The sequence below is a fragment of the Rhinoraja longicauda genome, chromosome 32, assembly GCF_053455715.1.
Source record: "Rhinoraja longicauda isolate Sanriku21f chromosome 32, sRhiLon1.1, whole genome shotgun sequence".
In the NCBI taxonomy this organism is placed as follows: Eukaryota; Metazoa; Chordata; class Chondrichthyes; order Rajiformes; family Arhynchobatidae; genus Rhinoraja; species Rhinoraja longicauda.
Genome location: NC_135984.1, coordinates 21047806 through 21075711, shown reverse-complemented (window position 1 = coordinate 21075711; position 27906 = coordinate 21047806). Strand labels below are relative to the sequence as shown.

The 27906-nt window shown below is 41.7% G+C and overlaps 2 protein-coding genes across 3 annotated transcripts in view; both read left to right on the top strand.

Annotated features, from left to right (window-relative positions):
• The window catches only part of msantd2 (Myb/SANT DNA binding domain containing 2), a 37256-nt gene extending 30780 nt beyond the window's left edge, over positions 1-6476 (top strand). For both annotated transcript variants that reach the window (XM_078426585.1, XM_078426584.1), the window contains one exon: positions 200-6476. In XM_078426585.1, coding sequence (XP_078282711.1) covers positions 200-1067 — 868 coding nt within the window. In that variant the 3' untranslated portion in view covers positions 1068-6476. The remainder of the gene's footprint in view (positions 1-199) is intronic.
• Positions 6477-20565: 14089 nt separating this feature from the next.
• Positions 20566-27906, top strand: part of LOC144608686 (endothelial cell-selective adhesion molecule-like) — a 94032-nt gene continuing 86691 nt past the window's right edge. The window contains exon 1 of the mRNA XM_078426676.1: positions 20566-20804. Coding sequence (XP_078282802.1) covers positions 20750-20804 — 55 coding nt within the window. The 5' untranslated portion in view covers positions 20566-20749. The remainder of the gene's footprint in view (positions 20805-27906) is intronic.

Sequence of the window (27906 nt, the reverse complement as noted above, 5' to 3'; positions counted from 1 at the left end):
GGTTTTGGTCGAGTTTTTTTGTAGGGAACTGCACGTAGAAAAAAGAAACTTTGCAGGAATGTAATTGACATTAAGAGTGGAACCACTTGGCATGATCTACCAAATGGCATGCCTTTTTGTCTCTTTTTAATTCTTTGCATATTACATCCTGCATGCAGTTTATACACTTCTGACTTTCTACTATTTCCTTTTTTTCTAGGAAGCCAGAGATTCTGCAGGCTCTCATGGCACTATTAGACTTAGTTCAGCCAAGGTGGCAGGATTTCCAAAGTTACGATGACCTCAGCAGTACATACTTCGCAAATAAACTTGGTATCTTCGCCATTGGTTATAATACGAGATGGGTGGAGGACATACGATACCATTATGCAGAAATCAGCTCCCAGGTGCCGGTTGGAAAGAGACTGAAGGAATATTTAAGTCCAGAAAAGCCGGAAGGCAAAGTGATATCTGCTAAGCGTCAGAAAATGAACTGGAAGAAAGTTTATTTTAAGGTTTTTGAGATCACGAAAAGTGAGGCACGTTGTCTCGAGCTGCACTTTGCTTTTGAATGGATACCCATCGCACTTTCCCGAGCGGCCAGTGACAACATTGTACAATATTTGCTTCCGGGCGGGATCCCGGATACCAACGGCCTCTACGTCATTGGCTGCGAAGAGGCAGAAGGCGAGGTTTTCTCCCCGCGGCGAGATTGCGGGATTAGGGTGTTGCCGAGGGTTTCCCTGCAGCACGATTCCAGGGGCACCACTGCAGGACCATCGCTTTTGGAGAACGATCTTAACCAAGGCAGTGAGACGAAGTCAAAAGTCCGCTACTGTTATCTCGGTGTAGCAGAGGAGAAAACCATTCGTCAGTGCATACTGCAACACTTTCAACCACCTGTCAAGGTGCTGGCCGTGGAGACATGTACCATCAACAGCTTCCTCTCTGAAAACTGCCAACCAGGAGCCATCTCCAGATCTATTTACATCAAATTTATAGAAGTAGAAAAAGAGTATCTCTCTTCAGGCTGCGTGCAAGAGTGTTTGGAAAAAGCCATGGGGTATTCTTTACGGTTCACAAAGTAAATTCCAACCATAGCCAACGTATTCAATTATGATGTGCAAAGATTTCTGCCTGGTCACATATAGAGCTGCTATAATGTCAGGGTTTAAAGCTTCCCACATTTGCTGTACTTGAAGGGTTTCAATACCATTATGGCTTGAAAGAGATGAAGAAAAGAAATCGAGCCACTTTGGTCAAAACTGGATGGAATGGAAGTGCGAGACAGGAGCTGAAATGGTGGAGATGGAGTTTGGAGTCGGTCTGTTCTGGGGAATAAAAGCTCAACTCTGGAAAGTGGAGCCCCAGTACCTTAAAAAGGCTTTAAGGGCTTGGTTACAGTCCAGATGATGCACAGTGTACTCTGTAGGTGAATCAGTTTACAGTTGAGGACAAGAATGCAAGCTGTGAGCATACCTACATGTTACACTGTGGCAGTATATTGGGAAGCATGCTTTACTTGTATTCTGAGGTCTTGGTCTTGCCCAACATTCAAGCCCAACCTGTCACTTTGGTTATGATTTCATTGGTTTGCAGGCCATGCCACCAACTGAGTAACAGACAAGTATTTCAGTTGGGTGTAACGTATAAAAGGCGAACGGGAAAGATGGAATTGAAATGGGATTTGTCTGTGCAAGCAGACCTTTTCTACTGAAATTATCGTCAAACTGATGAAGAAATCTCTGGTTCCTTTTTCTATTGTTCAGAAGCTGCTCTGGAGCAGCCTCAGTTGGCCAAAGTGTTAATCTGATCTTCCTCCTTTGATAAAATATAACCTAACTGTTATCAGAAACATCGTTCAGATAACCTCATTTTGTACGGATCCTAACCGACCTCCAATCCACTCAACTACACTTGTTCTGGCTCATAAACTGATGTGCACAGTGCCTTTGAAAATATCCTGGGTTTGGTTTGAGCGCACACTGAACATTTCGGCCAGGGTGGGTAAATGCAGTGGTAGCAGATGGCCAAGTTCGTGAATGATTGGAGCCAGGGTGGTGGTGGGGATGTGCAGTCGAACCCTTAATGAGGAGAATCCCAGTTCAAACTACTCCATTGTGATCTCCTAAGTTTATTGTTCAAGGTGTCTAAAGTAACCAGGTGTGTCGCATCGACCATTTCTACCTGGACTATTTTAAATCAGTGATCAGACACACCCTGGACATGTACTGATAACATTTACTAACTTTACAAAGAGTGCAGGCAGCACCTTTTTGAATGAGGTTCAAGGCGAAGCTTCTATGAATTTCTGCCTTCAATTATTTTTTTAAATAATCATAAAATTCTGCAATTTTTTTTTCCAATTACCTTATGAATTCAGGTGAGAGCTCTTGCTATACAATCAGAAATAAAGCACCAGGCAGTTTAAGGGAAGTTCGTACCCAAGATATCTTCCACAATTAGCTAAGAAAAGATAAGAAAAGTGCAAAGTGCTGGAGTAACTCATCGGGTCAGGCAGCATCTCTGGAGAACATGGATAGGTGACGTTTTAGGTCAGGACTCTTCTTAAAGACTTAAACAAACCTGAACAAGCTACTCTTGTGACTGGGTTTGTGGATCTGCACAGCATAGTATTATCTGTTATGGTCTTGAACATGTCGGCTAGATTTTGCAACTGAGATGGTGGAAGCTGGAACTTCAGTGTTGCAGTGCGCTATGATTTAGATTCACTATAATTGTGTGAAATGAAGGCACTTTATTTCCCAAAATAGATTTTGGTATAAATTCACTGCTAACGTTCTCCGTATAAAGGTGGGTCCAATGGAACCTTTGTTTTCAACTTAATATTCCAAACAATTTAAAATAATGGCCATTTCCACCATGTGCCATTGTTTTTCACCTTTTAAGTTGTAGTACTCGCGCCCATTGAATTATAAGTGGAACCTGAATGGCTTGAAACATCTAATACAGCGAGCTTTTGATATTATGAAGATATTTTAAAGACTCAAGACTAAAAAGTAACAGCTGCTGTCATAGTTTAGACCTTTCAGGTCAGTTGAGTTTACTGGAGTGAGCTGTGAAGCTATAACTAGCTTTAACCTAAGCCAAGTATTTAAAATCAAGTGTAATCTTACTTTGTTAAATATATTCTCCCTAGCGTAAAAAGTTGGGAATCTATGACTTCACAGAAAGATCCCGAGTGCACTATTCAGTAGATAATGCTGGAGTAGCATTTAAATATCCGATCTACATACTGTTTTCTGTTGATAGCCTATGGCAGACAGAACCAAGTGGGAAATAGACTAATATTTTCTAAAAAACAGCGAAATCAATTTTAAAATCTTCCTCGTTTCATTTTCAGGGTAATAGTGGAATACCAGAGATTACAAATCTCTATTTTCCCCCAGTTTAAAAGTAACATGAAAGAGACTGAATTGGTTTGCTTCTAGAGATTCCAAAACACAACCAAATAGATGAGAAACTTTCCAGATTTGCTCTCCCATCTGCTTTTACAATATGGAGATAGCAGGAGTATTACTTTGTGCTTTGAAGTGAATAGACTATCATGCATTCTATTTCTGTTTGCTGCTGGGAATTACACATTGGCCCATTACACTTAAACAGTCCACAATGTTGGATCGGGTGCAATACCTTTTCAGGCTGGGTCATGACATGTCAACATTGTATCCTCTCTTTTGGGCAGCCACTTGCTGTCGAGTTGCACACTACCGGGCCAAGACAATGAAAGCTAGCCAGACTTGTGTCAGCCTTCACGAGCTGGTACCTTTGGCAATATATAAAAGTATATAGCAAAAAGCTTTATGTATTTTAGGCCATTTAGTCTGAACAGTCATGGTGGGAACATTGATGTTTTGGTAGGCTGGGATTTGTCCCTGTGAATAATTGTAATTTGGATTATTGTATGCAAAATAGTAAGAGATCATTCCTGCTATTTTCCCCACATTGAAAAGAGTTCAATGTGCTAATTTCATTTCTTTCCAGTCTGTAGGCTAGTGCAACACCAATCAACACGGAATCTGTTATTTTGCTTTATTTAATCTGGCTTTGACTTCCTGATGTGATGTTTTTAGAAGCAGTGCCACATTGTGGTCACAATGCAACTGTTTTAATGTCCGATGTGCCTTGTTAAACAGGAGCATTAATGATAACTGAAACCAATAAACCAATCTGACAACTAAATTTGCAAATAAACCCCAAATTGTGCTAAACACAATCAAAGAAAATACTATAAACTGTCAATGTCCAATGTTTTATAATTGTCAGTCCCGTTTAAATTTTACAAGAGAGAAAATACATTAATCGGAGTTGACCTGCATCATTTATCGTCATCAAAATAAATGAGCGATATGCCGAGTTTTAGTAAGATTTCATCATGTTTATATCTGAAACATAGTTCGTGGGAAACTTTGCAAAGTTGGACATTCACAATCTTTTAAGATTTGATTCCCAACTTGCTGATCCTGAAAAAAATGCACCTTATGATTTGTAGATGTCCGTATAACTTAAATCAAGCTATCTTCCTTTCAGAACCAGATTAATGTATAGGTTTGATACAGTCCTGCTTGAAGCAGCATGCCTCTCTTGTACCTTCTCCACACTCGTCCTGGTGCTGACTGTTACTTGGTGTGATTCTGCAGGTGGAAGTGGCCTTCTGTTATCTCGCATAATTTGGTTTTAGAGCTTAAACATCGAATGCTGGCACATTATACAAGACAACAAGGCAAGTGTTGCAAAAAATCTCACACCACCCTCTAACTGAATCCTTGCTTTCCTGTGGTGTCACTGGATAATGATCAAGAACATTTACATTCATTTAGTTCCCCATCCTCCACATCGAAGGGCATTGAAACCAATAGCTTTTGCCCAGGATATTAGCTAATGAAATACAGCTCAGGAATTTTGTGGTGTATAAAGTTTAGCACTATACCAGTCGGTGTCCTTACCCACAAGATTATTGGGGCAGCTTCCAATTTTATATTGAACTCTAGAAGATCCCTCCAGTCTCCTTCTTTTGGAAATCATTAAATGTTTAATTCTGCTCTCTTCATCAACTATTCTGTTAACTTTTAATAAGATCTGTGATCCTTCCGTTAAGAAAAGCATTGAATGATTGTGCATCTATATCCTAATTTCAAAGTGCTGGTAACAAGTTTCATGAGTCTATAACTTGGGCAGTCTGGAAACATTCCAATCCCACGACAAAGTGCTGGACTGTTTTGTGCGTAGCTTTCTACCAACCCATAAAGGCACGGATGCTTAGCCTCCTGGACCTGCAATTACAGAGTGGATCATTCATTGTTTTATTGGGCACACTGTTTGAAAACTTGCCTCGGTGCAACACTGAGGCTGCGTTGTACAAGCATTCAAATATATCAGTTTTAACCCTCCGTGATTTACATAGGACCACTGCAATTCCCATATAATTGAAGACCAAATGAAACAGTCAGCAACACAAAACCCAAATCACTGGAGAAAATCCCCACAACCCACTGTTCTGTGCATTGACCAACCAGGTAGGCTGAACGGTATCATTCTTAGTATAGACACTGTTGATCATATAAAGATGAAGATATAGCTAGAAGTAACTTCAAACAAAAAAAAATGTATTTTTACATTTTTGTTTTGATTTTTTCCAAAGTTTTATTTCCAATGTATTTCTTTGCTGTAAGTGAACAGTATAAAGCTTTGATTATAAACAGGGCAGCCATTCCTCTTGTGTTGCTGACCAATGATGCACATGGACAGTATGACAGCCAGATCAGGACATGGTGTGAAGACATTTCATCAGCTTGCAGCTGATCCTTGCACTAATGTCCAAGTAACCACATTTAGTGGTGGTATTAAAAGCTAATGTTGAATTTGCAACGAGTAAAAAGTAATCACAGAATGGCAACGAAAACATGAATGTGTTTCTTTCCATTTTTTCTTAACTGAAATATTATGTGGTATTTATCCCTGCTGTTATTGATTATATTGTAATACTTTATGAAATGATTTATCCTTCAAGGAAAAAATATGGCATCACTGCTGACTAGCAAATGCTTGAGACTGAAAAATAAGTATGGTATGGATTAGAATGTTGGTTCCAAGTGATCAAGACAACATTTTTTTGATTCACATTATTGAGGTATATAATCCTCTCTCACTGCCCCCCAGTAATGAACTTTGGGGATTTTCCATTATTTTCAATGGAAACTCCTAATGGCTCTGGGCTGTTTTGGTGAGATATGTCTTGTACTCTCTTGATGCAGCATTAAGCTATAAATTATTAGATATTAAAGATCATTATGACTTTATCAACTGTGTGTGGATACCTTATCTAATGAAAGAGACCTTTCAGATATTGAGCACAAGAAGCCATAAGGATTTGTTTAAACACATTACGAGGCGTACTCTATAACACCTGGACCACAATCACAAGATGTTTCTGTGCTGGGAATTGGTTGACGAGCTGATGGTGATGGAAAAACTAGCAGTCACTGATTACAGGAGTGGCTATGTCCAAGCCCACCTGGTATCCTGTCAGTATAGATGAATGGGAATCGGAGAAGGCGATTCTGCTATTCGAGCTGTTTCATCGTACATTTAGTTCAGACCATTTGCATCTTGACTCCACGTCACTGGCTTATTTACCCCTTAATATCTGTAACAAAAAAAAACAGTTGTGCTAGTTATTATTATCAATTGGACAAGAGGAACGACTCCAAGTCATAGAATTTGAGCTTGAAGAGATGCACTGACATGACTAAATCTAAGCATTTTTGTCCGATCACTCCCTAATTTGATTGAAATTTGCCCCCTTCCCTCCACCCAATAAATATTATTTTCTGTACTCATCATTATGGTGAATCTGCTCCATCCTTCCACAGCCCATTATCTTAATCGAGCTATATTTTATAAGTAATGGGTGATCAAACTTTTGCACACATCAGTTCATTGACCTTGCTACATTGATGCATGGCCCCTTAAATTACTTTCTCCCTGGTTCTGAGTTTCTCTTCATTTCTTAAAACGTAAAATGGGAACATAAGGCCACCTCTATTCTCCAATGAACTCTGCTAAAGAAAAATATATATTAGGTTGCTCTGTGACACAACTGGTAGAAACGCTGTCTCACAGTGCCAGAGACCCAGGTTCAATCAAAGCTTCGGGTGCTGTATGTGAGGAGTTTGCGCATTCTCCCTGCATGGGTTTTCTGCGGGTGCCCTCGTTTCCTTTCACCGTCCAAAACTGTGCGGGTTTGTATATTAATTGGCATCTGTGAAATTGTCGCAAATGTGTATCGAGTGGACGAGAAAGTGGGATGACAGAATCAATGTGAATGGGGATCATTAGTCGGAATGGACTCACTGGGCTGAAGGGCCTGATTCAATGCTATTTAAATTAAACTAAACAAAATGGTTTGTCTTTCTTCGGCTCAATCATACCTTTGCACATTGAACTCCGCCTGACATTAGCTTTGCCCTCCAATGTGTTCTTTCCTTGTCGATCTGCAACTACGACCTCATCTACACTAATTAGAGCTATGTATTTTAGTTTTGTTACTAAACTTCAATGTATTTAAATGCTCTTTAATCCTTCATGTAATTACGTTTTAAACTGTTGCATGTAAACCGCTGAAGATGGTCATTGTCTCTGTGCGCTGTAGATGATAATAGAAATGTAACAGACCAGCAAAGGGTCTGGCAAATATGTTTATAAGATGGCTTCAGACTATTAGACCACTTGGATATTTCGGGCACCAAAACATAGCTCTTGTATTGGTATGTATTCTCTGTTCAGCATGGTCACATGATCACATGAAGTTGTAGTTTTCAGTGTCAACGGTTTCAAAATGACCCCTGGTCTTGAACGAGTTCTTCGTACTGATTTTTTCTGACCTCTGATTTGCTCTATTCTGGTTACTAAGGGAGTTGTCAGAGTCAAGGTTTTCTTCACAGGGCTGAGTTATCTCTTCCCAACAACAGAATCTGCACAAAAATAGGTTTTCTGCCTACACTGGAATGCAATTTGTGGCCTGGCATCTAAGTAGCAATGATAATCCCCGTCTATATTGTCAATCTACAGATTTCTCTGCTTTATCTGGGTTAAAAATGATCAGATGCTATCAAATTTTGCAAACATTGTTGCTTGGCCAACTCAAATAATTATTTTCCAGTCATTAAATGCTGTCCTTAATTATCCACTAACTAATGAGAGTTCAGTACAACTTTGCTACAGCAATAGAACAATTTTCATTTTTAATTCAGTTTTAGCCCTTTCTGACCCCTAATAATTGGTTATATTATGTATTTTTTCCCTGATATAGTTTTTGTAATTCATAATTTATAATCTTAATTGCAATGAAAGCTAATACATATTTTTCATTATCCTTGCTCTTATTTCAAAACCATGTTTTGACATCAAGAATATATTAAGGGAGGTTTTAGAAGTTTAAATGGAATGGTACCAAATTGCTTGTGTTTTTTTTTAAAGGCTTCAATTACATGGACCAAAGTTGTTCACGCAGTGAATGTTAAAGGGCCAAGAGACTTTGTCATGTTCAAAATCTTGATGGTTTGGTAGAGTGCATAAATTTTCCATGGGCTAAAATGGTAGTAATCAGAGAGACAAACTTAAAGATCACATTTTAAAAAATCCAGCGGAAATGTGACTTGCTTTTATGTGGTAAATTACATCAAGGAATATACAGCCTTAATTATGTTGAAAGACTGGAGCGACTGGGCTTGTATACACTGGAATTTAGAAGGATGAGAGGAGATCTTATCGAAACGTATAAGATTATTAAGGGGTTGGACATGTTCGAGGCAGGAAACATGTTCCCAATGTTGGGGGAGTCCAGAACAAGGGGCCACAGTTTAAGAATAAGGGGTAGGCCATTTAGAACTGAGATGAGGAAAAACTTTTTCAGTCAGAGAGTTGTGAATCTGTGGAATTCTCTGCCTCAGAAGGCAGTGGAGGCCAATTCTCTGAATGCATTCAAGAGGGAGCTAGATAGAGCTCTTAAGGATAGTGGAGTCAGGGGGTATGGGCCTGTTAGTCCTAGACTCCCCCACTAGTGGAAACAGCCTCTCCACATCAACCTTATCCAAACCTTTCACTGTTCTGTAAGTTTCAATGTGGTTTGTCGTCGTCGTCCCCCACAAATCATCTAAACGTCAGTGAGTAGAGGCCCAATGCCGCCAATCGCTCATCATAAGTTAACCCGATAATTCTTGTAAACCCCTTCTGAACCCTCTCCAGGGCCAGCACCTTCTCGGATACGATGCCCAAAATTGCTCATAATACTCCAAATGTGCCCTGACCAGCGCCTTATAGAGCCTTGGCATTGCATCCATATAATCATATAACCATATAACAACTACAGCACGGAAACAGGCCCGTTCGGCCTTACCAGTCCACACCGACCACTCTCTCTGACCTAGTCTCATCTACCTGCTCTCAGACCATAACCCTCCAATCCCCTCTCATCCATATACCTATCCAATTTACTCTTAAATAATAAAATCGAGCCTGCCTCCACCACTTCCACCGGAAGCCCATCCATACAGCCACCACCCTCTGAGTAAAGAAGTTACCCCTCATGTTACCCCTAAACTTGTGTCCCTAAATTCTAAATTCTCAATCCCTGCTTTTGTATTCCAGTCCTCTTGAAACAAATGCTAGCATTGGCTATTGGGCCAATGGATATTTTTTTCTATTTTAATAAACAATGGAGTGACATTGGCAATTATTCAATCCAAGGGGAGAGTTCCTGAAATGGGTGTTTTGGAGGTGCATCTGGAAAACTGCAATTTCAATTCCATTTTCAGTGCCCCGGAGACACAATTTGACCCAGGGGAGCAGTTGCTATGTTGTCCCTGCTGGATGGGGAGTGGGAGAGGGAATCCAAAATCAAATATGTATGGAGTTCACATTAAGTGGGATGGGGAGGGAAGCGGTTGCAGCATTGTGAATTATTAAAACGTCTCCAGGGTAGGGAACACGCTCATCACATTTGGGGAAGAAGATTTTGGTGGCAAATGCCTTTTAACATAACATAATTGAAGAAAGTAACAATGACGGGAATCTTGAGGCAAATTATCTAATGTGAAATCCGGAACGTTTCCTTGGAAATCATATTACAGTGTAAAAATACACCAGCATTATTTGTTTCAATGGGTGCAATTTTTAGTTTGTTTTTTTATTGTCACATGTACCGAGGTACAGCGAAAAGCTCTTATTTGCATGCTATCCAGTCAAAGAAAAGACTATACATTATTACAATCAAGCTGCCCACAGTGCACAGTTAAAGGGTACAGCATTTGTTATCAAACCTCTGTACCTTTTGCCTGATGGGAGGGGGGAGAGGAGGGAGTGACGAGGGTGAGACTGGTCCTTGATTCTGCCAGTGGCCTTGCAGAGGCAGCGTAAAGTGTAGATGGAGTTAATGGAAGGGAAGTTAGTTTATAGAATGGTCTGGGCTACGTCTCCAACCCTCTGCAATTTCTTGCAGTTTTCGATAGAACTGTTCCCAAACCAGGCTGTGACGCAACCCGGTAAAATGCTATCTACCGTGCATCTGTCGAAGTTGGGGGACAAGCTGAACTTCCGAGGCATTGATGTGTTTAACCATAGCTTTGATGTGGCTGGTCCAGGACAAATTGCTGGTGATATTTATTCCAAGGAATTTGAAGCTTTTGACCACCTCTACTTTAGTGCTAGCAATATATTTCAGAGTATGTGTACTGATTCACTTCCTGAAGTCAATCACAATTTCCTTTCATCTTGTATTGGCACCAGGTTACAAGATTTTCAATCTCCTCTTAAATACAATAATGCTGTCATGACCCAGGGTAACAGTTCTTTTGCAAACCTATTGTACAGAAGAGCAGTGGTATTGATATCCTAATGTGCATTAAGAAATGTGAATGGGGCCTTGTCTTCTCAATAAGAAACAGTTGAGGGTTGAACAATTCAGATTATTCCTTGAAAGTTAAAGGTTCCAAAACTAAATTATTTAAATTAGTTTACATTTCATTAAAATGTCCCCCATAACAGTCTTTTCGATCCATAATCAAGTGAATTCATTTAATATTTACTAATTGTCAAAGGGTCACCAAAGCTGTAGTTTTGAACCTGAACAATAATCTGTTAAGCTTTGAGTCATAGTTAACAGTATTTAAATTTAAAGAGTGCATATATATTAATTGGGAAGAGCTAATTATCAAATAATGGTTTCAAATGAAGTTCAGTTATGTTCATTTTAAATTAGTTTTTTGTGTTTGGTAGTAGTAAAAAATGCTGACGTTAATTCATTGTGTGTACAGCGTGCCATTGGACGCACAAGACCCATGGACTTTTAGATCCTTGATTTAGATCCGATGATTCATGTTGGAGTATATTTTGGATATCACACTAGGACCAAATTGGACTTGGTAATGCTTACAGTTGAATAGCCGCCTTGTGCTCGATCCACAGGACCACCCGTGAGGTGTAACTGGTTGTGCCAGGCCACAGAAGGCTGCCGACTTTCAAGGCTGTGTTATACAGCTGCAGTCAGGAGGCGAGGGGCAAAACTGGAGAGCATCATGTTTTAGGAATTTGCTCAGTAATGACTGAATCTACTTTCTGGCAAGGATAACTCCATGCTGAAGTTTGCCAAACTAAACTGTTGATCTTACTGTTTTAAATTATCTTGCCTCTGGACAGACCAAGTTAGACATTGCATGAAATTGAAAGCTACCATTCCAAATGCCTTGTCTTGTGTTTATTCTTTTGAAGTGTGCATGACGATTAATTACCGCGCATTGCAACTCGCCTGAGTTAGATCAAACTAAAATAAATTGCTCACAGCTGTTCACTCCTGTGCTCTGCTCTCCAGATGGAGAGGATGGGCTCTGGATGGGTGGAGCACAAATGTACATCTTCAAGTGCAGAAAGGGTTAGGTCATATAAAGGGTGAGGTCATATAAAGGGTGAGGACGCATAGCACATAATAGACACATTCCTTTCAATGTTTGACCTAATGTAATTAAGATTATGAGATGATTAAAATAATTGGTGGAGATAACAAAAGAATTGACAGGAGAGGCATATAAACGTACCGCCTGGCCATTGCAGGTTGATCTCCAGTACAGACTGATGTGATTTTTGAACACTTCCGAAAGACAGCTCAGGCTAGGGATCTAATTTTTGGGTATGCTATTCGTAGAAGTATGGAGTTATGATGCAAACTGGCCACTAAGTAATTGAATGGCAGAATGGAGGGGGGGGGGGGGGGGGGCAGTGGGGCTGCTGACCACTCCTTTCAAACCACTCCTTGTCCCAGCTGGCCCTCAGTATTTTAATGTCATCCCCTCTTCCTACCATATGGTGGGAAGCTACCAAGACAAAAGTCAACTGCAACAGAAGATCTGGCAACATAAACCACTGTTTAATATACGAGATGATACGATCGAACTTTATTTACCCCAAGAGGGAAATTGATCTGCCAACAGTCATAAAACACAAGATACATGAAACATGAAATTGAAGTGACGAGTGGAAAGGATGCGTGAGGGGGGAGGAGAGAGAGGTCAGTATCCTGACAGTCTAACATGAAATAAGCTCCAACAGAACGCTCAAGTGGAGAGAAAGTTCTAGGAGGAAAAAATGATGTGTGTTCAGGGCCAAAATACTTTGTCATGTCAATCAAATCTTTTAAAATATGCTGAAGTTATTTATCCATTTTATCCCCTCTATATCTCCAGGTTTGTGTTTCAGGCATGTGAATTTTCTGCGGATTTCCGCGTTTTATAAATCCGTATCAATCTTTTTGATGGTCACAAGCTTTCCAATGATTATCCCCACAGATTGTGAGGAAGGAACTTCTTGCTACAATTATTAATAGTCATGACATTTGCATTTTTCAGTATTTCTCACTGTTAGGTCCACTATGCTTTCAGTTTTGGAATCTGGTCTTGTTAATAGCATAGCTGTCATTCTAACAGATCTGATGTAGATTGAATTTGGCTTGATCACTAAGCAGCCCTGAGTTTAATGATGTAATATCTCTTCCTAACTTACCATTTTGCCACTACTTTCTGATAAATGTTAATTATTTTTTAAATGACTCGCTGTTCAATTATAGAGGCATCACGAGGCCAGCCCTCTCTCGGCAACTATGACTGGTAACTCCAGCACAGGTCAGTAGACCACAAAGTGAAGTATGAAATCTGGACTGTAATTTCCATTGGCATGTGTCCAAATTGGTGTTGAATCGGTGGCAAAGATCAGCTGTATCAAAACGGAATCTATGGCCTTGGCCTGAATGACACTCGCGCTTTGAGGACTGGATAGCTTGCATCTGGATTTGATTAGTATCAATCAGGATCATCCAAGAATAAAAACTTAGATTCATTTAATGCCTTAAAGTTGCCTCATGTGATGTGTCAAATTTTGTTTGAAAACATCAGGCCACATGAGATGATAATGAGGAAGTATCTAAACGTTTGGAGAAAGTGACTGGGGGGGGGGGACTTCAGAGTGTAGTATAAGAGTCTTGTTTTAGTATAGAAATTATGATGCACCTTTATAGGACTGATTAGGCTGCATATGGAGTACCAGGCACTCGCCACCACCCCCTGTCTAAAAACTGCCCTCTGCAGTTCCAGTTGCACCATTAGAGGAAGGATGTGGAGGTTTTGGAAAAGGGTGCAGAGGAGGTTTACCAGAATGGTGCCTGGTTTATGGGGTTTTAGCTACGGGGAGAGGTTGGACAGACTTTGATTGTTTTTGCTACAACGCTAGAGGTTGCAGGGACACCTGATAGAAGCATCTAAAATTATGAGAAGCATAGATTAGGGTAGCCAGGCAGAACCTTCTTCCCAGAGTGGAAAAAATAAATGCGAGAGGGCATATGTTTAAGGTAAGTGGAAAAGTATAAAGGAAAAGTGTGGGGTAAGTTTTTTTGCATGGTGACTGCCTGGAACGTGCTGCCAGGATACTGGTTGAGGCAGGCGCAACAGTGGCATTTAAGAGACTTTTGGATAGGCACATGGATCTGGAGGGAGATGGATTAGGTGCAGGCCAGTAAGAGTTAGTCTAGATATGTTTGTGTGCCGAGGGGCATTTTCACGTGCTGAACTGTTCCATGCAACAATGAAAAGTAGAGAGGATGAGGTTTAGACAGTCAAATCCACAGCAATGGAAATTGGGAAAATGAAACAAAGAATAACTTTTCCTTTGTTAGTATTGCTGTTTAATAGCTAGATTTTCTTGCAGTTCCACAGCAGCTGCCTGTGTGTAGACTCGAGCATCTGGGGAGTTAAACCTAGGCAGGCACATCCTGCTGATATCAACGCAATGAGTAGAAGTTAAACAGTAATAATGCTGCTTCTGAAAGATTTCCCTGCGGGCTGCTGTTTCTGTGCTAGACAGGTGTTTGTTATATAGAAAAAGAAATAGATTTGCCTGAAAAGTCCCTGTGTCACCTCATTTAGGTGGCATCTCATTTTAGTTTCAGGGCAAAGCACACGTTATAACAATCCAAGTCTACCTTAATGAGAGCCCACAGATTCCAGATCGATGCCGTTATAATGTCGAGCTGCCCTTGGCAATCGCTCGTTAATACACTCCATCATATGGGCCCAATTAAATATCATTCAGCTCGTGCTCTCCAAACATCCAACTTGGCAGGGCCAACCGAAACACGTGCAGGCTTGTTGGTTAAGTGGCTTCTGTAAATTGCCCCGAGGGTGTAAGATGCGAAAGTAGGATAACATAACTAGTGTACAGGTGATCGTTGGGAGGCGTGGACTCAGTGGGCCGAAGGGCCTGTTTCCATGCTGTATCTCTAATCTACATTTTTAAACTTGGGATTCCCCCATATCTGTGGCATTGGTTAAAATTATCATCTCAAGTGCAAAATATTGAGAAGAGATTTGAATCTCATTCTTTCATTGCCACAACATTAAGCTGAACCTTTGCAATCTTGTTGCATCATAGAATCTTTCATTTCACTGCACATTGATGTGTATGTGACAAATAAATTGGCTATTGACTAGAATGCCGAGAGCACATTCAGCCCATCATGTCCTCAGGATCCCTGAGAGCAGCTTGCTCATTCTTCCCTCTGGCTCCCCCATAGCCTTGCCGCACATTTCTAAAGTTTCCTCTTGTAGATTGCAATAGAACCTGTTCTATCACATCTGCAAGCAGAGTTCCAGATTCTGCCCACATGCCATGTAAATGTTTTTCCTCGTGTTACTGTTAATTCTCTTCCCTTTTGTTTTATGCTTGTGACCTCTTGTCTTCTTTGACCTGTCCATTAATGAGAACAGCCTGCCACTATTTTATTTTTCTATCCCCAATGCTGCCACCCCCAGCTACCTCAAAAAAAAGCTGATCCATCCTTTCCGGGGGAGTCCAGAACCAGGGATCACTGTTTAGGAATAAGGGGTAGGCCATTTAGGACTGAGATGAGGAAAACCTTTTTCACCCAGCGTTGTGAGTCTGTGGAAATCTCTGCCACAGAAGGCAGTGGAGGCCAATTCACTGGATGATTTAAGAGAGAGATTTCGCTCTTAGGACTAACGGGATATGGGGGGGAAAGCAGGAACGGGGTACTAATTTGATATGATCAGCCCTGATGGCTTACTCCTGCACCTATTTTTCTATGTTCTATGTTTCCAATCAGACTGAAGAAGGGTCTCACCCATTCCTTCTCTCCTGAGATGCTGCCTGACCCACTGAGTTACTCCAGCTTTTTGCGATACCTTTGATTTGTACCAGCATCTGCAGTTATGAAGATAAATCTAGTAGCTTGAGCTGTAACTTGATGCAAAGCCACAAGAGGGCAGCATTGAACCAGTATGCATAACCTTGGGACGCAGTCCATGGTGAATTGACCCCTGATCAACACAAGGTCACTTCAACCTAACATGTTTATGGTGCTTTGGCACTCTAGTGGAGAAAACAATGGAATGTTGAATGGAGAAGGGTTGCAATTGGGGCCATTTTAACACTCGAGAAGATTTGAAAAGAGTTTCTGAGCTTCCCTTTCATTAATTGGCCTGTTTGTTTCATAAATTGTATCTTCAACCCCTTCCCCAGGGAATTGTATGGCTTTGAAGTAGAAGGGAGATTGTGTGTGTGCTATAGTGCTGGGTGCATTGTGATTCAAGACAACCTTTCATATTGTCTCACAGAATGGAAATGGGTCCTTTGAGTCCACAATGACGATCAAACACCCATTTATAAAAATCCAAAACCACTCCCATTTTTTTTTTTCCTTCCCACATTCCCCTAGACTAATATTCGATATTAGCCAGGCTGAGGGATGAATAGGATGGTGCAACTCAGCTTGGGCAGCAGAACTTTAGGCTACCTTTACAGAGTTGGACTGAGGAAGTCTGGTGCTGGGAATACTGGAATTAACAAGGGCATGGGTGCAGGTTTCAGCAACAGATAAGCAAGGTCATCAACTGATTCGGGCAAAGTCACAGAGGTGGTGGGAAGCTATTCAGGTGAAAACATTATCTGGCGATCTGAAATTCACTTGGAAGTAAGATGTGACATCAGGGTTAGGAAGAGTTGTTAATAGAGGGATTATATTGATGGTTGGGGAGTTTGTCACGCTAAAGACCAGGGCATTGATTTTCCAATATTTTGCTGGATGCCTGGAGATCGTAAATGGACTGAAGGACACAACACGTGGACACTGACATAATGTAAACTTTTGTTGCTAATGGGCATTTGCAGTGAGATCCAGGAGAATCCTGAGGATACTGAAGGTAACAGTGCAGGGATGGGAAGAGAAGCCATTGCTGGTGATTTATGGCAGCTATTAGATGGGGGAGAATGTTATTCCCTGCTCTGCTGGGTGATGATGGTGGAGCACTGGAGAATGGCCATGTAGACCACAGTGGGAAGGGGTGGAGGGGAGGGGGGTGGTGGCAGTAGATTGCTCTCATGGAAGGGCTCTGTCACACCCATGGCACAGGATTGCAATGGCCAATCACTACAGGCATTAAAAACAAATCTTTGATACTTGAATGTTCTGGCTCCTCATTGCCAAAGGATAGATACAGAAAGCTGGAGTAACTCCGGGTCAGACAGCATCTCTGGAGAAAAGGAATAGGTGACGTTTCGTGTCGAAACCCTTCTTGATCCCGACCCGAAACGTCACCCATTTCTTTTCTCCAGAGATGCTGTATGACCTGCTGAGTTACTCCAGATTTCCATAACATTGACACAACACCCACTTCATCCTTTCCTGGGTCTGCTTCATTTACAGCCATTCTGATTTCCTCCCTGGCTTCAGTCGATTCCCTTCAGAGTTATGGGTGAAGGAATGAGTGACATTTCGGGTCGAGACCCTTCTTCAGACTGAAGAAGGGGCTTGACCCGAAACATCACCCATCCTTCCCTCCTGAGATGCTGCCTGGCCTGCTGAGTTACTCCAGCATTTTGTGAATAAATACCTTCGATTTGTACCAGCATCTGCAGTTATTTTCTTATACTATTGTTAATCACCTATTTTCAGCTTGTACACAATTGATGCAGCAGTAGTGGAAAGATTAGTCCACCCATAACTGAAGGGAATCGACTGAAGCCCTGGGAGGAAATCAGAAGGGGCTCGACTCGAAACGTCACCCATTCCTTCTCTCCTGAGATGCTGCCTGGCCTGCTGAGTTACTCCAGCATTTTGTGAATGATTAACAAGAGTAATCAATCAACAAACATTTAGATGGAAATGATTAATTAGCTCCATAATTACCTCCCTGAGGCCTCTCCTTGGCCTTGAAGCTGCTTTGCCTTCAGACCTAGCCCTCGACCATCTTTCTGTGGCTTGGAGTCATTTAGTGTAAATTGCCCCTGGTGTAGAGAGAGGCAAGAGAATCAAGGAGTGATAATGGGCATGTATATCGGAATTGATGACGAAATAAAGTGGGGAAATCTGATTATTCTGAAAGCTGGATGTACTAAAAGGCTGAATAGCATCCTCTGTTATAAGGAAGTATGGAAATACTCCTACAGAGGCTTGGTATGAATTGGGTTCCACAGAGGAATTAATCACTAAACTGAATTACTAAATGGGTATTTACAATTGAACAATCTTGGCTTCTTTTCTCTGAAGCGTCAGCGGACGAGGGGAGACTTGATAGAATTTATAAAATTATCGAAGACAGATGGGAGTTGATGAGAATGCACAAAATAGAGGATGGGGAAAATCAGCTGTGAACTAGCTTGATGGGCTAAAATTGCCACCCTCTCTGTTGTAAGGATGGAAGCAAGTGGCCTGATTTAACTGAGTTTCAATGGAGCAAAAGCAGATGTCTTTGTAACTTCAGTACTTCAAAAATAAACTTATTTTATTAGCTAAATTATTTCATTTATGCTAAACATCTATGATTGTGTTTCTTACTGGTTTGCTGTAAATCTATCAATTTGACGGATAATGTTAAGCTGAAGTCACAAATTAAGTCACCATACTTGACAATGGTGAAAATCCTAAATCCACGCACTGAAAATGACCTGTCTACTGACCTCCTTGTATAACCTAAACTGGATTGATGAATTTCCTTGTGGTACAGCAGTAATGTTATTTAATGCCGGGAAAGCATTTTGGATGTCCTTAAACCATGAAAACTATCATACAGTTTCTTATTCCATAGGGCAAGTTAATACCCAATAAACCAATTTGTCATGTGAAACCTCTTCAAATTGAATTTTACAGGCAGAGACTGAACAGAAATGTTTTTGAAAGTTAAAAAATAATTATATCAATGACATTTATAAAAGACTAGACCAAGTTGGGCCCATTCCTCGTAGAGGGGGAACATGGAAGGGGAGAGGGTGTTGTCACAGTGTGAGCCCTGGACTCAAAACCTTTCCTGTATTGGTGTAGCACCCTCAATGGAAATTTGTAACTTTGCAAGCACCCTTTATGGGTGACTATTTGCATACCTTGTGAAAGCAAAGAATTTCACTGACTCGTCACATTTGACAAAGTATTCAATTCAATTCAATAATTTTAAATAAGTGTGACTTTTTAAAAAAAAACTTGAATCATAACAGGATTCCATTATTGGTGCATATGACAACTAAGAACCCTAGATAGACACAAAAAGCTGGAGTAACTTAACGGGTCAGACAGCATCTCTGGCGAGGATGAATAGGCAACGTTTCAGGTCTGAAGAAGGGTCTTCACCTAAAACATCACCCATTCCTTTTCTCCAGTGATGGTGTCTGACCCATTGAGTTACTCCAGCTTTTTGTGTCTGTCTGCTTAAAACCAGCATCTGAAGTTCTTTCCTAAACACTCTGGACTCTTGGCTTTGGAAAACAAATGCGTACAAACAACAGATATAAGCTGCATTCAGATTGCTTCTTGTATTGGATGAGCAACTCATTTCTCTTTAGTTTGTCTTCAGAGCTGGCAATTTAAGCCAGAGTTACCATCTGTTAAGGTGTTTTGATCCATGGTGCAGCAGTCTTCCCTCTGTTTTTGTTGTAACCAGATCATCAATGGATTGTTCGATGACACCATGGAGTAGCGATGAAGAGGTGGGGTCTCGTGGACAGTGTCTCCTGCGAGTGTGGGGACCCAACACGGACAGTGGAGCACACGGTCACCAGTTGCCCCAAATACCACCCACCGAATGGTGAACGAGGTCTGATTGACCTGGACGATGACACGTTAGCCTGGCTCGCCTCAACGGAGCTGCAGGTCTAAAAGACATACGACAGAAGAAGAAGATCAATGGATTATATATCTTGAGTGTTATTGCTCTCAAAAAGGAAGGATGGATGAAAACAAGGAATTTATTTGCATATAATTACTGTTTTAATATGCAGTTTGAGCTTGCACATAGGAAACTCCCACAGGTAACAATTACAGTGATGAATACATTTTGTGTTTCAGGTATTGGTTGGAAAATATGCAATAGGTAGGTAAACCCATTTCCCACCACCACATTGCTGTTCATTAAATAATCCTGTGGTCATGTGAGTGGCTAGAAAAGGTTAAAGATTTATGTCCCATCTAACGGTTAGTGCTTCCAGCAGAGTAACATTCCACAGAACACCTTGAACCGTTTCCTCCGTCCTCTAGATAACCCGAAACAGTGAAAAAACTTGGAATAAAATGGCTGTTTTGGCATAAAATTCCCTCCTCAGATGCTGCCCGACCAATTGAGTTCCTCTGGCGCTCTGTGTTTTGTCTGTTTGTGGAATTGTTTAGCTGGACAGGGAACCTTATCTAAAGGACAGGACACAGCACCACACAAACACAAGTCTCTGTAAAGTTGACCATGGACAGGGGAGGTGAGCACAGGTGAGGGGACAAGACAAATTCCCTCCAGTTACTTTGAATTTATAGCAGGTGTACGAAGAGGGACAGACTGAACCCACACTGAACGACCAATGCGTTGCTCCGTGTGGCGATTGACAAGCGTTTCCTTGGGCGGTGCGTGGTCCAGTAGAAGGGGATTGGATTGACCGTCTGCTGCCGGGGATCAGAGAGCGTTGCCATTGCCACCGCCACCGCCACCCGAGGCAGAGTTGATGTCCTGTATTCTTGCTCGCAGTCTCCTTCATTCAGTGTGGCCAGCGTGGTTTAATCGCATCAGCGCAGTTAGTTACTCGAAGGTCCTGAATTAATACAAGCCGGGCTCTTTGCAAGATTTTTTCTCTCCAAGAGATTACACCTTGCGGGAAACTAATACGGAGCTGCCTGTTTCTCCCCCCTGAGCCATTAGGATATTAAATCAGAAGAATCCCCATGGATGCGATGGAATTAACACTCTGGATCCTGGTGGCGGTGGCTGTGAACGACGGTAAGAATTTACTTTTAATTTAATTACCAGCGGAAGAGAATTCACTTTATTCATATAATGGTATATTTGTGCCAAATTCTAGATTTTAAAAAAAATATATATCTTTACCTCTTTTCACTTTTGCAATAGTTTACAGCTGCAACTCAAGAAAACGTGATAAACCGCGGCACTATATTTAATAGTACATTTTCAAAGTCCTTTCAAAGTAGCTCTGCAATTTTCTTTAGCAAAACACACCAGGGATTTTCCTGGCCATTTGCTTTCCAAATAAATTTCACTTCGGCTCTCAGGGGTTTGGGTGTGAGTTGGTTGAAGGCAAGCTTTAAGTGGAGGAATGTTGCAGGTGGATTTGAACAGTAAAATTCACTTTTTTGTGAACTCCCCTTTGACGCGCTTTTTGTTTTGTTGCAAAAAAACCCTGCACGTCAAAAATAAATATCCGATTCCAAATTGTTCCATTTTTTCCGGTGACTCTCGCAAAAGTGTGTCTTTGAAGGAGCATGTCAATAAACCCGGTGCTGTCTGCAATGAGTGGCGATCGCTCTCTCGTTCCACCCATCTCCCAGTTCAGCAAAGGGGCGATGTAGATAGATGTTGGAGGAACTTAGCTGCTCAAGTAGCATGCTCAGGTAGATAGCTCGGGACTCTTCTTCAGACTGATTTCAACGTTTGGATTGGAAGTTTGTGAAGTATAAATGATTTGGGGTGTTTTGTTCAGACCTCTGGCACAATGTCTTGGTTTCTCCTCCACTTCTGCGAAGGAATTAAACCAGCCTTTATGTTCCCAATGAAAGACACAAAGTGCCGGAGTAACTCGGCGGGTCAGGCAGCATCTCTGCAGAGCATGGGTAGGGGATGTTTGAGGTCGGGACCCTTCTTCAGACTGGTTGTGTGGGGTGGGGAGGGAGACAATTATGTTCCCAGTTATCATGGGTGACTTGAATCCACATATAGATTGGGCCGACCAAACTGGTAGCAGCGCTGAGGAGGAGGATTTCCTGGAATGTTTCCAGGATGGTTTTTTTAATCAATATGTAGAAGAACCCATTAGAGGGCAGGCCATCCTAGGCTGGGTAATGTGTAATGAGGAAGGATTAGTTAGTGATCTTGTTGTGCAAAGCCCCTTGGGCAACAGTGAGCATAATATGGTGGAATTCTGCATTGGGATGGAGAGTGACACAGTTAATTCAGAGACTAGGGTCCTGAACTTAAAGAAAGGAGACTTTGAAGGGATGGGACTTGGATAGACTGGCAAATTATACTTAAAGGGTTGACGGTGGAAATGCAATGGCAAAGATTTAAAGACCGCATGGATTAACTCAAAAATTGTTCATCCCTACCTGCCAAAAAAATAAAACGGGGAATACCGTGGCTAACGAGGGAACTCAAGGATAGTGTTAAATCCAAGGCAAAGGCCTATAAATTGGCCAGAGGAAGGCAGCAAACCGGAGGACTGGGAGAAATTTAGAACTCACCAGAGGAGGACAAAGGGGTAATTGAGAGGAGTCCAGAACCAGGGGTCGCAGTTTAAGAATAAGGGGTAGGCCATCTCGGACTGAGATGAGGATAAACCTCTTCACCCAGAGAGTTGTGATCTGTCTAATTCTAATCTGTGAAATTCGCTGCCACAGAAGGCAGTGGAGGCCAATTCATTGGCTGTTTTCAAGAGAGAGTTAGATTTAGCTCTTATGGCTAAAGGAATCAAGGGACATGGGGGAAAAAGCAGGAATGGGATACTGATTTTAGATGATCAGCCATGATCATATTGAATGGCGGTACTGGCTCGAGGGGCCGAATGGCCTACTCCACCTATTTTTTCTATGTTTCCAATGCCTGGCATTGTTTTTATGGGGTGCCCCATTACATTACGTTTGGCGTATTCAACCAGCTATGATCTTATTGAACGGGACAGGCAGCAGCTCCAAATCAGCCTGCCCCGCTGAGTTACTCCAGCATTTTGTGTCCACCTTCAGTGTAAACCGGCATCTGCAGTTCCTTCCTACGCATGATCTTATTGAATATGGAACACACTCGACGGACCGAGTGGCCTACTCCAGTTCCTATTGTACCTATTTATTCTTTACATTTAACGTGAAAATCTCACAAATGTTGGACGACGCTGACAGTTTAACCTACCTGTAACAATTAAGCAATTGGGTCCCAACACATTTTATTAGTTTGCTGAAGTGTGTCTGGGGACCAATAATGGATTTAATTTGCCTAAAATTCCATGTAAGGACGATTATCTTATTGGAAAATTAAGAGGCTTGTAATTGTCGCGACCAGAATATTGTAATGCGATTGAGAATTACTTTTCTAAGTATAGTCGTACTTGTAAGGCAGGAATCAAGGCAGCCAGTCAGTGGGCGAGGCGACATGGAAACAGTGATCATGGACAGTCAAGGATTTTAGTGAAGTTGGACACAAAAAGCTGGAGTAACTCAGCGTGTCAGACAGCATCGCTGGAGAAAAGGAATATGTGACGTTTTGGGTCGAGACCCTTCTTCAGACTGAGAGTCAGAGGAAAGGGAAACGAGAAATATAGACGGTGATGTTGAGACAACATTTTAGTGAAGTTGTTTGAGGTGATGTCTAGAGTGCATTGACCCCAGGGTCAGCGTGGAGCGCTCCATGCCAGCAGATGTACTGAGAGCAACCTACAGGGACTGCAGGTGGATGCATTAACTGTGTGAGACCTCCCAACTATAGAGATTGAAACGAGATCACTGAAGGTGCAGTTTTTTGGTAATAAAAGCAAAAAATGCTGAAAATAAATTTCAGCAGGTCCAGCAGTATCTGCAGAAAGACAAACAATTTTCTGTAATACATCTCTTTACAGAAATCTTTACCTTTACAGAAACCGAGATCTTCTGGTTTGTAGGTTAATTGGCTTGGTAAATGTAAAAATTGTCCCTAGTGGGTGTAGAATAGTGTTTTTTATGTCTGGGGATTGCTGGTCGGCGCGGACTCGGTGGGCTGAAGGGCCTGTTTCTGCACTGTATCTCTATACTAAACTAAACTCAAGAAAGAGAATGAGAAATCATGTGAATAAAATGGGAGTCGTGCACTATTTTTATTCTACTGAAGTTTTCTAATATTTTCTCTTTTGTTCCTGACTTCCAGCATCTTCATTTAAAAAAAATAATGACTGACTATATTTCTTAAAGTAATCCCTTTTAGCAAAATTTCAACACAACAAATGCTGAGCATCTGGAATAAAAATGGAACATACTGGAAACTCCCAGCAGGTCAGGCAGCATCTGTGGAAATTAGGATGGTTATCATTTTGGATCATATCTGACAAAGGTTCTTCAACTTTAAACATTGCTTCTGCTCCTCTTTCCGCAGATGCTGCCTGACCGGCTGAGTGTTTCCAGCGTTTTTTTATTTTCCTTGCAGCACCAGCTTGCACTGATCACTGGTTCTATTATGGTAAAACATTTTCAGATACTTCAGAGCTCGACACCAAGCTAGAGGAGGAAACATTAAGATGGGTTATCAAGCCCTCAAAGCATTGGGTTTAAGCATTGGGTAGGAATGGGGCGGCACGGTGGCACAGCGGTAGAGTTGCTGCCTCACACCTCCAGAGACCCGGGTTCAATCCTGACGATGGGTGCTGTCTGTACCGAGTTTGTACCTTCTCCCTATGACCGCGTGGGTTTTTTGCGGGTGCTCCTGTTTCCTCCCACTCCAAAGACGTGCAGGTTAATTGGCTTCTGTAAATTGTCCCTAGTGTGTAGGATTGAACTGGTGTATGGGAGGGGGGGTTGCTGGTCGGCGTCGACTTGGTAGGATGGAAGGATGAAAGGCCTGTATTTCACACTGTATCTCTAAAGCTAAAAGACAGGCATCAGATGGCTGAAGCCAGTCATGGGGCAAAGGAAGTGAATGGAACTTTCGGCTGGATTTTGGGGAAGATATCCCAGAGTGCTTGAGCTTTGATTTTGGATGCATGTGCTGACGTGACTGATTATAAACTATTGTTTTAATAATAATAATAATAATAATGCATTACATTTATATAGCACTGTTCAAACACTCAAAGACGCTTTACAGGGATTTCTAGAACATAGAGAATTGAATAAATAGATAAATAAGTAAACGTACAGAAAAAGGAGACAGAAGGTGAGGTGACCTTCAGTGGTTGAAGGCAGTGCTGAACAGGTGAGACTTCAGTGATGTTTTGAATGTGGTGAGTGAGGAGGAGTCTCTGACGGTTTGGGGTAGTGAGTTCCATAGGGTGGGAGCAGCGATGGAGAAAGCCCTGTCCCCCCAGGATCTGAGTTTGATGGTTCTTCACCACTATCAGGATTTGAAATCTCTGATCACGCAAGCTCCTGGAAATATATCACAAGGCAGAATATCCTCACAAAGTGCTGGAGTAACTCTGTGCGTCAGGCAGCATCTCTGGAGAAAAAGGATGGGTGACCTTTCAGGTCGTGACCCTTCTTCAGACTCCAGGGTCTAACGAAGGGTTCCGACCTGAAAGGTTACCCATCCTTTTTCTCCAGAGATGTTGCCTGACCTGCTGAGTTACTCCAGCACTTTGTTTCTATCTTTGATATAAACCAGCATCTGCAATTTCTTTCTACTCTCAAGATGGAATAATGGGCAATTGATAGCACAAGGCTACAGAAATCTCTCGCTTTGAGACAATGATACTAGTTCTGTCACTTTAAGATCAAAATATGTATTTATTAAGTTTCGTTTTAAAAATGAACATATTTATTCCAAAAAGCACAAACATCACAATTTTTTATGTTATTGTAATTTATTGACCTCAAATTATTCGAGTAAGATAACTAAATTCCAGCGTCATTGAACACAAGTGAGACTAACTAAATGGAATCCTTTACAATGATTAATATTTCCCAGTTTAGTGGAAAACAACTGAGGAATACTTTGTTAGAAAATCATGTGAATAAAATGGAAGTCATGCACTATTATTGTTCACCACGGGTGAAGTATTTTGTGATCTTTGGAACTTTTGCCAGCAATTTGGTTCTTATTTAAAAATGTAGAATATGTACTTTACATAATATAGTTCATCTCCCGGTGGCTGAGTACTTCAACTCCCCCTCCCATTCCCAGTCCGACCTTTCCGTCATGGGCCTCCTCCAGTGCCATAGTGAGGCCCACCGGGAATTGGAGGAACATCACCTCATATTTCGCCTGGGTAGCTTGCAGCCCAGCGGTATGAACATTGACTTCTCCAACTTTAGATAGTTCCTCTGTCCCTCTCTTCCCCTCCCCTTCCCAGTTCTCCCTCCATCTTCCTGTCTCCACCTATATCCTTCCTTTGTCCCGTCCCCCTGACATCAGTCTGAAGAAGGGTCTCGACACGAAACATCACCTATTCCTTCTCTCCTGAGATGCTGCCTGACCTGCTGAGTTACTCCAGCATTTTGTGAAATAATTACCTAATATAGGACTCGGGGGGTCTATATTAGATGGCAATGGTTCCTGATGAGTGGTCAATTCAATTAATCCTTCCCTCTTCCCCCCCCCCCCCCCCCCCCCCCCCAAACTTTCTCTCATCATCCTTGTCCCTTTACCCACAACTCATGACCTTCGTACACTGGGCTATTTTAGACAGCCCCTCTTCCAGAACCAGAAGCACCAGCAGGACAGGGAAGCACCACACACAGTTCCAATCCACAAGGTCGTGTCCGGAAGAAGAGCCCTTGCTACATCCCTTTCCACTTCCAAGCTTTGTACTTGTTCGGTGCTTCCCCGCTGAGCTCATTGTCCAGCGCATTTCCTCACAGCAGTTCAAGCTACCATTGTGTTCCTTTGTTTCCACAATCAGGAAATTATCTTTGCCTGAATATCTCTGTCGCTCGGAGATTAAAGTTATCACCCACCTTCCTGATTTAGACCAGACATTCTGGCTCCTATTCTGCTTTGGATTTGAAAATGAGTGGGATACACTTCATGTAAAACATGCACCGGTAACCTGGAGTACGTCTGGATCCACGCTGTTGGAAAAGTGCAGTCCCTAGTTTGAATTCATTTCACAAAACTCGGGGCACGCCCTCAATACTAATTGTGAAAAATGCATTGTAGGAAGGAACAGCAGATGCTGGTTTACACTGAATATAGACACTAAATGATGGAGTAACTCACTGGGACAGGTAGCATCTCTGGAGAGAAGGAATGGGTGACATATCGTGTTGAGACCCTTCTTCAGACTTGTATAGAATGTGGAGGTATTTATTCACAAAATGCTGGAGTAACTCAGCAGGTCAGGCAGCGTCTCAGGAGAGAAGGAATGGGTGACGTTTCGGGTCGAGACCCTTTCTCTCCTGAGATGCTGCCTGACCTGCTGAGTTACTTCAGCATTTTGTGAATAAATACCTTCGTTTTGTACCAGCATCTGCAGTTATTTTCTTACACTACGTATAGAATGTGGAAATACTCAAAATACTTCCTGTTGTCCAGGAGCCCTGGAGTAAAGTGTGGATTCAGAAAACTGAGGGAACCTTCATTCTGAAATATGTCCATTCACTTTTTCCTGGTAGCTTTATCAGACAAAATGATAGGTTAATTTGGCTTCAGTAAAATTGTAAATTGTCCCTAGTGAATAGGACACTGTGCTAGAGTACAGTGTGGTTGTTGGACTCGGTGGGCTGAAGGGCCTGTTTCCCCGTTGTACGTCTAAAACCTGCTATAGATATGATTATAAGCTGGAATTTTGTTTTATATTCCATAATGTGAGTGCTTGCAGAAATATTCCTGAGGCAATGTGTCTGGGGATGGCTGAAGTTGGGGACAACTATGTTTGTGTGTGTGTCTCCATAACATACTTGTGACGGATTATGGAAACTTACTAGTATGGTATGTTTGACACTGGTATGTTTGTTTTTAGTGCTGACGTGATCTGTGTTACTGTTGGGAAACTTGCCCACTGTTTTTCTCACGACCCTGGGGCAATGGGGCGGCATCTAACTGAAGAGAAAGGAAACAAGAATAACATTACTGTATATAAAGTGACATGAGAAGGAGAGACCGCCCCCTCCATTAACCCTTTACCAACCAGTGTTTACATCGCAGAAACACAGGGAACATTGTACCACACATGTAATTTCAATCTGTCTACAAA